General features: G+C 45.2%; 1 protein-coding gene across 1 annotated transcript; it reads right to left on the reverse strand.

Moving 5' to 3' along the window:
* Positions 1 to 8,416: 8,416 nt before the first annotated feature.
* SRSF6 (serine and arginine rich splicing factor 6) lies at positions 8,417 to 13,724 on the reverse strand. Its single transcript, XM_075528736.1, has 6 exons — positions 13,489 to 13,724; positions 13,120 to 13,268; positions 11,776 to 11,900; positions 11,426 to 11,634; positions 11,211 to 11,294; positions 8,417 to 11,129 (listed from the first exon to the last, which is right to left on the reverse strand). The coding sequence occupies exons 1-6, from the start codon at positions 13,593 to 13,595 to the stop codon at positions 10,766 to 10,768; spliced, it is 1,038 nt and encodes a 345-aa protein (XP_075384851.1). The 5' UTR covers positions 13,596 to 13,724; the 3' UTR covers positions 8,417 to 10,765.
* Positions 13,725 to 14,314: the final 590 nt, after the last annotated feature.

Below are 14,314 nucleotides of genomic sequence, written 5' to 3' on the forward strand. Positions count from 1 at the left end.
GAGCTCCTGGTTCATCCTTCAATAAGACACATCTACTCCTGTCTCTGGCCTTTGAACTTGCCGTTTCTTATATCCAGAATGCTTTTCTTTGGATGATCATATAACTTCCCTCTCAACAGTTTAGTTCAAGTGTCACCTTCATTGGAAAGCCACATCTCTGACCGGTCTGTGAAACCACATTCCAGCCCGCTCACTCACCTATTGTTTTCATGGTCTTCAGAGCCCAGATCATGGACTGGAATGGTTTGTATGTTCGCCAGTTGTCTCCCTCCAAGAGTACTGAGATCTGCTCAGTCACTTTATCCCCGTGTCTCAGTGTTTGGAACAGTAGCTGTCTGGGACGTACTAGGTTCAGGACAAGTAGTGGCATTTTTATGATGGCTACGATGGTGGTTACATAATCTAGTGTCAACTTGCTACTATTTATGAGTGAAGGGGTGGAGGTTAGTCTGCCAATCAGGTCACAGTTTGATGTCCTCATTTGGAGACACACGGAGTTAAATAGCTCACAGGAGGCCATACACACTCTTTCTCTGCTTCATATTCCTGTTGACAAGCCACATGGAGCTGCGCTGATGGAGCCAGAGCCCTGGAGCTAGAGGAGCCATGTGGAGACCCATGCCAGTGCTGAGATGCTTCCACCACCACTGGATCCACAAAACTCTCTACCCACTGGCCTGTGATCTTCCTGCAGTCAGCATCATTGCATGGCTGCATGAGTCTACAGAGGGATTAATGGACTAGTATCGACATATGGGGCAATATCGGACTTATAGACTTGATCTGACTGGGCTGGGATGTTTTCTTAATGTACAATTGCTCTTTGATATAAAGTTCTCTCTTACACACATATGAATGTCTCTGGATTTGTTTCTCTAGTCAGCGTGGACTGACACAGCTACTTTGCTGTGGTGCTCAAGACAAGAAGCTCAATATGATTGTATGTCCTATTGTGTTAGTAAGGGAGGGGGAAAAAGTCTGCTATGAGTCAATTCTGTTTCAAGGAGCCCTAGTGGTGTAGAGAGTTAGGCTTTGGGCTTCAGTTTGAAAGGTCAGCAGTTTGAAACCACCAGCTGCTTCACGGGAGAAAGGTTTTCTACTCCTGTATAAACTTATAGCTTGGAAACCCACAGGGGCAGTTCTACCCTGGCTTAAAGGGCCACTATGAGTCCAAATCCAAGTGAGGGCAATGAGTTCGGTTTTCTGTAGCGTTTCAGTCGTACAGAAGTGACTGCCACGTCTTTCTCCTGTGGAGTGGTTGCTAGGTTTGAACTGCCAGTGTTTGGTTAGCAAGCTAAGTGCTTTAACCACCAGGGCTCCTTGAAGCATGATAAAAAACAAACTCACTGCCATCGAGTAGATTCTGACTCACCGTGACTCAACAGGGCAGGGTAGGAAACCCTTATGGATTTCTGAGACTCTAACTCCTTAGGGAAATAGAAAGCCTCATCTTTCTCGCCGACTATGGTAAAATAGACTTTATTTCCCTTCTCAAAGGACTTCCTCTCCAAGGAAGATCTTGCCAGTGACAAATGCCACTGAGGAAAGATGGCCCATGAGTTTAGAAGTCTCTCTAAGACCTATCACCTTGTTATGCTCTGGTTCGGTTTACCTTGGGCAATACCTGATGCCACCTGTTAGGTACTTTCATATCCCATAATTAGCTGTTCACAACAGGGTTGCTAGGAAGTTACGGACCTAATTGTTTGTACTCCACCCAGGGAACACAGTAGCTTTCTGGTACAAACCAGGGACCTACACACTTGGACTGTATAAGTCAATTGTGGGCGCCAGGGGGTTGGCCTCTCCTCTTGAAGAGCTAATCTACCAAGAGGCAAGAATAGCATTTATTGGTGAATTTTACTGCATCTTCAACAAGAATGAAGGTCATTCTCAATAACTAGGCTCTTGACATTCCAGAGAATGTGGACTTCACTCGGAGACAACACATAGTGATTGTGACAGGCCCCAGAGGATCCCTGAACAGGGACTTCATCACATAAATGTAGAACCCAGTCTCCTGGTTAAGAACAAGCAAAGCCTATTGGTTGGCAAACAATAGAGAAATAGAAAGAAACTGACCACAGCTTGGGCTGTCTCTAGCCCGTGCAGACCTGGGTAAAGGGTGGCCAGTGGGCTTCTGATCCACCATTTGGACTTCCCCATCCACATCCTTCTTTGAGGGGCGGGCGGGCCTCCTGTTGAGATCTGAAATGCCTTGGATGGATAATGTACCTGTGGGACTTGGATGTGCCCAGGTGTTGCCTGTCTGGTGCCTCGAATCTAAGGAAGATGAGAACATTCTTTTGACCAAAGCAGGTTCTTGAATTTTCTAAACTACAACAATTAAAAACAAGGTTACTGGGAGCATTTTGGAGGATGTCTATGTCCCTGCAGAAAGGAATCGTCCAGCAGGCTGATGAGTAAGGCCTAAGAAATGGTGTAGCCACAGAAACACGAGGTCAGATGACTCAATGACAATATTTGTTAAGATGGAGTACATTTCATCTAATGACTCCCCACCCCACCCCCGTGCACTTGTTAACTCGAGAAGCCTTTTCTGGCTTATTTATTTTTTCCCTGGCTTTTGATAGTGAATAAAAATACGGGACTTTTGTTAACTCGGCTTCATCTCCGACACCGGTATTTTATACTCATTGATATGTGAAGTATTCGTTGTTAGATGCCATCAGTCAGTTCTGACTCAGAGAGACACAAAGGAAAACAAAACCCTGCCCGATCCTGCGCCATCATCACGCTTGTTTCTGTATGCGAGGCCGTTGCTGTGGTTACTTTATCAGTCCATCTTGTCCAGGGCCTTCCCCTTTTTTGCTGTCCCTCCGGTTTACCAAGCATGATGTCCTTCTCTAGGGTCTTTCTCGACAACATGTCAAAAGTACATGAGAAGTCTCACTACCTTTGCCTCTAAGGAACCTTCTGACTGTACTTCTTCCAGTACAGATGTGTTGGTTCTTTTGGGCGTCCGTGGTACTTTCTCCAGTGCCACGATTCAAACGCATGGGTTCTTCTGTGATCTTCTTAATGCACTGTCTAACTTTCACATGCATATGAGGCAATTGCAAAGACCACAGCTGTGCCAGGCTCACCTTAGTCTTCAAAGTAACGTCATGCTCTTCAACACTTTAGAGAGATCTTATGCGGATTTACCCAGTGAAATGTGTTGTTTGACCTCTTGACTGCTGCTTCCATAAACATTGATTGTGGACCCAAACAATACAAGATCCTTGACGACTTCAATCTTTTATCCATTTAACTGGATGTTTTTATCTAGTTGTGAGGATTCTGGGCTTTTAAAAAATATCCTTTTATTAGGGGCTCATACAACTCTTATCACAATCCATACATACATCAATTGTGTAAAGCACATTTGTACATTCATTGCCCTCATCATTCTCAAAACATTTTTTCTCCACTTAAGCCCCTCACTTTTAACCCTGCCTCCCCACTCCCCACTCCCTTATGAACCCTTGATAATTTATCAATTATTTTGTCATATCTTCCCCTGTCCGACGTCTCCCTTCACCCACTTTCTGTTGTCCGTCCCACAGGGAAGAGGTTATATGTAGATCCTTGTAATTGGTTCCCCCTTTCCACCCCACCCTCCCTCCACCCTCCCAGTATCGCCGCTCACACCACTGGTCCTGAAAGGATCATCTGCCCTGGATTCCCTGTGTTTCCAGTTCCTATCTGTACGTGTGCATCCTCTGATCTAGCCAGACTTGCAAGTTAGAATTGGGATCATGATAGTGAGGGTGGGGGGCGGGGCGGGGAGAAGCAAGCATTTAGGAACTAGAGGCAAGTTGTATGTTTCATTGTTGTTACATCGCACTCTGGCTCATCTCCTCCCCGAAACCCTTATGTAAGGGGATGTCCAGTGGCTTACAAATGGGCTTTGGATCTCCACTCTGCACTCCCCACCTCATTCACAATAATATTTTTTGTTCTGCTGTCTGATACCTGATCCCTTTGACACTTTGTGATCGCACAGGCTAGTGTGCTGCTTCCATGTGGGCTTGGTTGCTTCTGAGCTAGATGGCTGCTTGTTTACCTTCAAGACCCCAGACGCTATATCTTTTGATAGCCTAGCAACATCAGCTTTCTTCACATTTGCATATGTACCCATTTGTCTTCAGCCATCCCACCTTGATCTTTTCTTTTTAATGATCTTTTGCTTTCTTCCTGGTGTTCTTGATCATCCCACTACTAATTAGGTCTTCTGTCATTAGTGTTCAATGCAGCAAACCTGTTTTTGAAATATTCTTGAAATTCATGTGGAATATACTTAAGGTCATGTTTTGGCTCTCCTGAACTTGTTTTTTCCCCCAGCTTCAACCTGAACTTACATTAGAGCTATTGGTGGTTTATTTCACCTGGCCAGCCTCATTTTAGCTGCTGATACTGTCTCTATTTTCTTTTCCCATAGATGTAGTCAATTTTATTTCTGTGTATTCCATCTGGAGAAGTCTATAGGTATAGTTGCTATTTGTGTTGCAAAAAGCCATTTTCAATAGTCATTGGTCTTGTAAAATCCTATCATGTGATATCAAGCTTCCTATTACCAAGACTATATTTTCCAATTACTGCTATTTGTTTCCATTTTTTGCATCCCGATTGCCAATAATTATCAATGCACTTGGTTGCATGTTTGATCAATTTAATACTGAAGATGCTAGAATCCCTCAATTTCTGCATCACGAGCTTTAATGGTTGGTGCATAAATCTGATTGAGAGTTGCATGGAGTATCTATGAATTCAGATAGATATAGTCTGCTATCATAGATAGCATTGTACTGATAGATTTTGAAATGTCCTTTTTGAACATGAATACAAAGCCATCCCTCGTTCATTTCCAAAATAGTAAGTCATATGATTCTTATTCAAAATGGCCAATACCAGTCCATTTCAGATAATGCCTAGATATTGATTTTAATGTATTCCATTTCATGTTTGACGACTTCCAATTTTCTGAGATTTGTGTTTTGTACATTCCAATTGTTAGATTTTTGCAGCTATTTCCCAAAGACTTTACTCCATTCATGTCATTATAGTCAACTCTACTAGAAGGCAGCTCTTCTTCATAGTTTGAGTGCCTTCTGACTTGAGGGGCCACTTCTAGTACTTCTGACAATGTTCTGTGTCTATTCATTAAGCCTTCCAGATCTAACAATATTTCAATGATACCCATAAGGTTCTCAGTAGCTAATTCCTCAGATGTGAACTGCCAACTCCTTCTCTGTCATCTGTTCTTAGTCTGGAAACTTTGCTGTAACCTGTTCACTTTAGATGACCCTGCTGGTATTTGAAATACCAGTGACATAGCTTGCAGAAGCATCTAAGATGCCACAGTGCGACAAACTGAGTAGACAAATGGTGGTGGTGGATATGTTTACTTACTGCCCGATTCACTGGCAGTTATTAGGGTTATGACAGGAAACAATACAGCTCTATTTGAAGAGAATTTAATAAAGGAAGTATAATAAAGGTGTGGACAGGATGTAGAAAAACCACAGCAAGTTACCCTTAAGACTCCAAATTTATCTGGATCTGGAAGAATGGGCAACACTGCAAAACTGTACGACCTTTGATCAAGGGAGGAGCCCTGGCAGCATAGTTGGTTGCTCGTTGGATTGCTAACCTTAAGGTCAGCAGTTCAAATCCACCAGCTGTTCCGTGGGAGAAAGATGGGACTTTCTGTTCCTGTAAAGATTTGGCTTTAAACCTCTAGAGACACAGGGTCACTGGGAGTTGACTGGAGGCAGTGAGTAGCAGCAGCAGGTGGTCAAGGGCCTCAGCCAGCTCATCCTTAGTTAACCCCTCGAGGAGGGAGCTGCGGGAGTACACATCCCAAACCCAATAGCCTTGCTCCCACATCCAGCTGCTGCTCCCTTGTAGCTGAGCCCGGCCAGAAACCAGAGGGCACGTGGACAGAACAACTAACATTAGTTTTTAGGGGCTTAGAATGAAAGGCAGACTATGGAGAAGCAAATGGAAGGTATAAATCTGTAACACTTGCTTAGGCAAAATGGCACAAATACTGAACATAGGCATACTTGGTATATAACCTTGGTCTCATGGACTCATCTCCAAACCATGATCTATAAAATGCAGATTGACAATTTTTACCCTGTGCGCCATTATGAGGTGGCATCAACTCAATGGTAGTGAGGTTTTTGGTTAAAGATATAGAACTGCTTTGCACCCTGTATAAGCTATTATTGTGAGCCCCCCATATTTTGTAGCAACCCCCCCTCCCCGCAAGCGCCCCCCCCCACACGTCGATTTAGGCTGTGGTCTTTAAGCTATAGTCTGCAGGGACAAAGACAAACAGGCAATCTGCTCCCACTTCACTCCCCTTGATCGGCAGGGCATGTTTTTCTCACAGCAATAGCAGGGATTCAGGAGAGCAAGTCCAATGTGCAAGTCCTTATAAACCCTAGTTATCCTGTATGTGGTTTTAACAATTGCCACTTACGTGACTTTAAACAGGTGGTCCCTGGCTTTTGAAACCAGCTAACTTAAAGGTTAACAGTTTGAACGCACCCAGTAGGGCCGCAAAAATAAATTAAAAAGACATGGTGATACTTAAGATTACCATCGCTCCATGGGAGAAATAGGGAACTTTCTACTTCTTATGTTTGTCTCAGAAATCCACAGGGGGAGGTTTACTCTACCCTATATGGTCACTGACTTGGAATCTGCTTGATGCCAGTGTGGCTTGCCTTCCTCCTTACATGTAACCCTATGGTGACCCTGGATCCACTTGGATCATACAGGCCAACATCCCCACCTCCAATGTTGCTATCACGCCCGCAAAGTCCCTTTGTAACAGGTTCACAGGTTTCAGGTATGAGAATGAGGAATTGGCGGGAGGGGTGTCGTGACTCAACCTAGCACATTACAAAGCTGCTAAAATCTCGTGGTTACAACCAAGGGGTTTTAACTAACTAGGCTTGGTGGTTTAGCAACAGTTCAAAACCATTAGCTGCTCCATGGGAGAGAGATGAGGCTATTCCAGTAGTTACGGCCTTTGAAGTGCATTGAGGACAGTTCTACCTTCTAACGGGGCCGCTGCGTCTATTAATAACTTAATGGCTGCCAGTTTTTCAGTTTAAGGAGCCGGATTGGGAAAATGGGTATTTTGGACTGAACTTAACTGGTTACACAAAGGCCTGTGGATACTTGTGTTTTACTTTCTCCAAGACTGAAACCTCATTTCCCCTTAGAAGGGTCATGTCTGTTATCACAGACTGTAGAAAATACCTAAAATAGAAGCTCTAAAACTGCAAGTGGGCTAGGTGATGCTGTTGGCAAACATGAAACTTTGTTCTGTTTCCATGTGTAAGAGGCATTAGTGGTCATGGATTGCTCCTAAGTTTGGCAAAGGTGAATTTCACTGTGTTCACCTTCTGAACCATTACTTCACGTTAAAAAAGTCACTTCATTAAGGGCTACAATGAGGGCCCAACTGGGATGGTTAGGCACGTCTGAACGCACATTTAGAATGTTTCTCCATCACAAAATGTGCCAATTAGTCCATTCACCAAATGTACGTAGCTTCAGGGACGTAAGGTGAGCAGTGTTTTGGTCATGTGTATAAATCGATTCTTCCACCTAGTTGGTTCCACTCAGCATCCACATTATAATAAAACTGCTCTTAAAGATTCTGCAATGTCAATTTTTCCTGAAGTAGTTTGCCAAGCCTTTCTGCCACACACCACTTGCACCTCCTAGGAACTAACAGTATCCTTGTCAACCACTTCAAACAACAGATCTTAATTTGCAGTACTTTCCACTACTCATGGCATGAAACTTATCACCGAAAACCTGTCATCACTGGGCATATCCGCCCCAAAGCAGCACATTTAGTACTTAGGGGCCCTCAGGTTGTTTCTCAGTAAGCTTACATACAACACTGCTTTGTCTTTCAACATTCACAATTGCTTGAGCCTATTGTTGCTGCCACTTTTGTCAACCCATCTGAGGGTCCTTTTACTTTACCAAGTCTCCCCAGTCTGTTCTCAAGACTCAATTTCACCAGCCCTACTTCTACTCTAGTGGCTACACGGAATAGACTGGGGTTGATATATTTCCCAAAAACACACTTTTGTACTGAAATCAATGGTTTCCAAGGGTAAATTCAAACGAGTGCTCCATGTCCAAATTAAGGACTTATTTCCATGTATTCTTTTAATCTTCCCAATTCACAAAGGCTTATCCCTACTGTTAACAGGTAAGGACACTGACAAAAGGTTACTATGCTGAGCCCATACTTGAATCTCTGAACAGCTTGTTTGAAGCTAGAACTGTTGGCCAATGGCAATCCCAATTCAAAAACCCACTTGACCAAGATGGTCCATCTTGTTTGGTAGTTAGTACGAACACACACATCCAAACCTTTCCTCATTAAGCATTTTATTGAGAAAAAGCATAAAATAGTTCAACAAAATGGGAGATGACACTCAGATGAAGGGTGGTGGGTGGCGAGAGTGGGAAATAAAAGTTGCAGAACTTAAAGTGGCCATAAAGGCACTGTGGCAAGTCAACAAACACTATCAAGTCAAAGATGGGCCATCAGGATGTCCCTAACTTACTGTTTCGCCCTTTATCTGCTCTATATTCATTCCAGTCACACGTAGAGTTCAATGTATGGCACGTTCCATATGCTCACATTTCACGAAGTGGGCAAGAAACATTTAAGTCAACTCTATGTTCTGATTAATACATTTGTTGTCTTAACAGGTTACACAAGGTGGTTTTAATAAACTTGGTCTTTTATAAGTACCTTATTTTTATGGGAGCATTCACTTATACAATTACCAATGTAACAGATTAACAATGTGAATAAACTTATTTATATGGGATTTACCGCCAGAGCCCAAAGTACCCTGGATATGCTTGAAAGCCCCATCACCCACCCTAATACTTTTTCATCTCCAGTAGCTATAGAAAGAGAACATTGATGAAAGCCAATTCTTATAAACTAATCCTTAAATTTTGAAAGGTTAATGGAACCTTGTCTTTCCATATATTAAGAATCACTTACTTTCAAATATACAAAAATGGTGGCATCATTTCAGATACCATGAAGAAATTTAAAAACTCAAATTCTAGTGTCTTTTGACTTAATACAATTAAACATCTATAAAAACACTTTCAATTCCCTTTGAAGTCAATTTAGATACTACTTCTGTCAAGTATTCCCACTGACACCTAGATCTTAAACTCCTATTCCAACCAACCCCATTTTATTTGGTGTTATCTCTTAGACAGTGACTACATAAACTGGCCTAGGACAGCGTGCTTTCTCCCATCTGTGACACAATGCACCGTCACTGCAGTCTCAACTCCACTGTCTCTTGGTAGCTTATATAGTGACGGTTGCTAGGAAGAGTGAGGCCAAGAACCCAAACTTTGATATCAGACTGAGGTTAATGTGTTTTTAAGTGACAAAACCAAAATGCAAGAATATATTAAAGTAATTCATTTCTCAAACTCCCATTACAAAAAAACTGGCCCTATAGATGTATGGACTAATCACCAATCCAATGACGCATGTAAATTTTCTGTACCAATAAAAAAAATGCCATGTAATATTTTGGATTCTACAGCGTTCATTACACTTTAGTCATAAAGAGAGAACAAAGTTTATGGTAAACCCATTTAATTTCTTCTTCAAATTAACCATACATTGTGTAGTTTACACAGCAAAAGATCTCACCAGTCATCTACTGTATATCCCAATATGAACTACAAAAGGGGCTGGACTGTTGGGTGGCATTTTCCTTTGCAGTAGGTTTTGACCAGTTGCTGTTATTTATCTGTGAATGATCTCATTAGAAAAGTTGCTCTGAGTAAGCAAGAATATGCAGAAGTTACTTTCATCATTTTTACGTAAGATTACCGAACCATAACCTAACACAGTATTATACCGACCATTTTTCAGGAAATGGGATTACTAGCTAACTAAAGACCCCAAGTATTTAGGAGCTATTAATTAGAAGAGTTCAATGAAACGCTCAGAAAACTTACATGAAACCAATTAATTTAGGCAAAACTTCAAAACAGATTGAATACAAAGTACCTTTTATTTTTAACTTACTTGAAGGGGCAGGTAGACTTTGGCAAATTTGATCAACAGCACAAAATAATGTTATCCAAATTGAATAATTTATTGCTGGTCAGAAGCTTGCCTTGCTTTACAACTTAAGTAGAATTTACATTGTTTGCACAAAAAAGCAGATGTTAGTATTAAAGGAGTTTACTATTGACCTACTCATAAGGCAGTCATGTTGGTAGCAAACTTTTATCTTTAACATAACTCAAGCTTTATAAAAAGCCAACATAATTGAAAATTTGAATTTCCCCTCTAAACCCTTAAGTATTCAAAGCTTCAAACAGTTAATTTAAAAATAACCAAACAAATAAAACAAAAAACCTGCAGCAGATTCTGCTGCAAACCTAAGAAAACAAAATGAAACTCTAACCGAGATTAATCTTTACAAAAGTTATTTTAGCCCCAAAACTATAAAATCAAAATTATCTTAATTCTACAAAGGGAGAGGGTCTTTGACTTCATGCCACCATTTATCTTTTTCACCCAATTTGGCCACAATTCAAATCGCCGTGAACCTCTTTTTAGGCAATTCCTCTTGCAGAAGAGACAGAGTATAAACATGAAAGAGTAACTGCCTAGCAAGTAAGAAAGTGTTCCATAACAGTGTGCAAAGACAACAAGAGTTCTGGGTTAATCTCTGGAGCTTGATCTGGACCTCGACCTTGACTTTGAGCGAGACCTAGAGCGGGATCTTGATGCGGCTCTTTTTGGTGGAGACACAGAGTGAGCCTTTGAAGGTGGGGCAGGTACGGGTGAATTGGATCGAGACTGGCTCCTCGATCTGGATTTTGACTTCACATCACTTTTCCCATTTTCCTTGGGTGAACGAGACCTACTCCTCGATCTGCTCCGAGATTTTTCATACTTATCCTTAGATCTACTTCGAGAGCGGGAACGGGAACCTCGATCAGACTTGGGCTTAGACTTGCTCTTTGATCTTGACTTCCTGCTTTTTGATCGAGAACGTGATCGACCTTTGCTCCTTGACCTGGATCTGAACACACAAATGACAATGACTTATCCGATGCGGCAACTGCCCCCAGCAGTCAGGAAGACAATCAACAGCATTATTTACCGGGAGCGACTTTTGGAAGCGCTTCGAGATCTACTGCGGCTGCTCCTGCGACTCCTACTCCGTGACCTTCTTCTAGATCGTGACCTACACCGAAAACAAAACAAATCCCAAGAAAGCTTAAGTCTCATCACAAAGAAGTGATAGAATACATTGTACCACCTCCCTTTCTTTGCATGTGGCAAACTCGCCCCCACCCCATGGGTCTTTCAAGTTACCTCGATCTGCTTCCAGAGTAAGAGCGCCTATGGCTTGTTCTCGGCTTATCTTCAATGAGCCGAATGTTTCTGCCATTTATTTCTGTACCATCCAGCTTATCCAAAGCTCGTTTCATGTCAGTGTAGGAGCGAAACTCAATCACACCCTCATTTGTGCGTTCTTTGTGAGCATCCGCATAGGTCACTTCACCTGCTTGTCTCATGAAATCCTAAATGGCAACCAGAGATGGCTTCAGTTTTAAAATCTAGAAAGATCGATATGCTATGCATGCCCCCACTAATAACATGTAACAGGAGCCCATCTTTTAAGCACCAAGCTTATCATTTCCATCCTTCATTATAGCACTCACCTTTAAATCTTGCCAACTGCAGCGACTAGAAAGATTTTCTACAATAAGCCTGTACTCTGTACGAACAGGTGGTCCATATTTGTCTCTGCCAGAGGTTCTCCGACTGCTGTATCCACCTCCCCCACCTTTATCACATGAAGGGAACAATTAGATGCTTTGTATTGACAGCAAGGCATCACGTTTTTGAAAGTTAGTACAAACATATCAACTTTTATTTACTGGAGTAGGACTTTGCTATCATATTGCTATACCTTTGAAACATTTGTGATTTGCCATAAATTAAATTAAGGGCAAGTCAAATAGGCTAAACCAACTCAACTTCACCTGCCATCTGTTAGAAGTGACTGCTCCTTTATTCAATTTACCTCGCTAAGTTTTATTTTACAGAACATTGTAAAATATAAAACTTAACTGATTACATGCATTTCTACATTTTACAAAAATGTTACTAGTTACACTAAGTACTTACATCACAGTGTGAGGTTTTTGGTGGTGGTTTGGCCACAAAACACGCAAGGTAACAGTCACCTAGTTCAGATTAACCAGTTTTGTCTAACCCTCGGAATCCTCACCATCACCCTGCGTCTAATGGCAAAAGGCTGCTGTCGTCATGGCTTCCGGTAAGGTCAGCCAAAGGGTCATAGGGCAAGGGTCACACAATGTATGGAAAAGCCAAGGCCAATCAGGAAAGGCAGTCATCTTAGCCTCAGTGGACACAGCCTCAGCCCCATTGGTCACTTTCAAATTGAAACATCAAGGACTTGTTAAAAAGTTTGAATTCAACATGCAACAATTTCAACATTTAACATAACCAACCCCCGCCCCCTCCCGGTAACATGCCCCCCCCATCTACTCAAATACAGCTTAAGGCTTTCTGTACATCTAGTGTGCGGCGCCTACGCCACACAACTTCCAAACCGTCCCCCCACTTTAGTAACGCTAAGCCTTACGCTTCCCGCCCCTCCCCCTCCTCGCCCCGCCCCCCTCCACCCAGCCAGCCCTAAACGTCTAAGGCTACGCTCGAGCTACCAACCCTGACAGGTAAGGGGGTAAGCACGGATACGGCCACCCCTTACGCCCGCCGTGAACAGAGCCCACGGCGGCACTGACAGCCCAGCCCACCCCCCAATTCAGACAACTAAGCAAGCTAGCCCCACCCCGCGCCCCCCGGGCTGGCGCGAAGGCGGCGGGGCCCGGAGAAGCCGGAAGCAAAGGTGCCCGGTCCCCGCGCCTGCCCGGGTTGGGGGCCCCCTCCGCCCCCCGCTGCCGCGCCCCCCTCCCCCGCCACGCCTGTGCCCAGCCCCCGAATCCCCTAGACGCGAAACGCGCGGGTGTCGGACTCACTGCGGCTTCCGTAGCTGTAGCCGTCGCGGTCGCGGCGCGGGCCCCGGGCCTGCTCTACGATCACACGCTCGCCGCAGAGCTCCTTGCCGTTCAGCTCGTAAACGGCGTCGTCGGCGTCGCGGGAGTCCTCGAACTCCACGAAGCCATAGCTGGGGGTGGTGCGAGGGCCCGCGGCGTCGTTAGGCGGGAGCGCGCACGCGCGCGCGCCCCCTCGGCCCCGCGCGCGCCCCTGCCACCCCGCGCGGCCGCCATCTTGAAGGCCCTGCCACGCGGCGCCGCGGCCTAGCTCTTTTCCCTCCCGAGCCCCGCGCCGCCCTCAAGCCCGGGAGTCCCGCCGAGAGCAGGTGCGGGCGCCCACCCTCGACTCACCCATTTTTAAGGTCTACTTCGAGGAGGCGGCCGTAGCCGCTGAAAAAGCGCTGGATGTCCTTTTCCCGGACGTTGTAGCTGAGGCGTCCTATGTAGACGCGAGGCATGGCCGCGGCGGGCAGAGGCCTGAAGGCTGGCGTCCAGCGGCGGGCAGCAGCGGAGCGGATGCGGAGAGTGCCCCAACACGCGCCTCACACCACCGCAGCAGCCGAGTCCAGCCACACAATGGCGCGCGCGCGCCAACCCTACGTTATAAGGGCGGAGGGGCGGGGCCATGCGTTGTGACGTCAACCCGCAGCCGCGTACCCGCCCCGCCCGCGCGCGCGCCCCGGAGCGCTTTGCTCTAGGCTAGGGTGACTTCACGAGGCCACCGTCCCGGCGGTTCCCGCGAAGTGCGGGTGTGCTCGCTCACGGGGCTTTTTGCCAGCCGTCGCCGCCTATTCTTTACCCTGTCGTTCCGCCGGAGACTCGGGTTCTAATTCATACCTGAGGAAAAACGATACCTCGGTGATCTCTCCGGGACTGGCCCCTGTAGGCGGGCTCGAGAGACCGCTGGTTTTGATTGGCTTTCGAGGTTGTCACACTGGCTCAGTCTGGCCTCTGATTGGCCGCTTTGCGACGCCAGACTCCTTCACCGATTGGGTCGCGCTCGGTGGGTGGAGAACGCGCTGGGGGACACAGTTGATGAGCCCGTTAAGCAGTTACGCTTCGGCCTTGGGCCCGGCGTCGAGCTTGCGTCCCTCCTGCCTTCCGACCCTCGGGGCTCCCGGCTTCCCAACGCGCTCCTCTCGCCCTCCTTGGGGAGGTACCTGTGTCCGTGGGCATG

The sequence above is a fragment of the Tenrec ecaudatus genome, chromosome 12 (genome assembly GCF_050624435.1).
Source record: "Tenrec ecaudatus isolate mTenEca1 chromosome 12, mTenEca1.hap1, whole genome shotgun sequence".
NCBI lineage: Eukaryota > Metazoa > Chordata > Mammalia > Afrosoricida > Tenrecidae > Tenrec > Tenrec ecaudatus.

Excerpts from the sequence above, each read along its gene's own strand:
- SRSF6 (XM_075528736.1), bottom strand. The coding sequence starts at position 13,595 with ATGCCTCGCGTCTACATAGGACGCCTCAGCTACAACGTCCGGGAAAAG. Across the intron at positions 13,269-13,488 it reads GAAGTAGACCTTAAAAATGG|CTATGGCTTCGTGGAGTTCG; the intron begins GTGAGTCGAGGG and ends CACCACCCCCAG. Across the intron at positions 11,901-13,119 it reads CTACAGCTACGGAAGCCGCA|GTGGGGGAGGTGGATACAGC; the intron begins GTGAGTCCGACA and ends CATGTGATAAAG.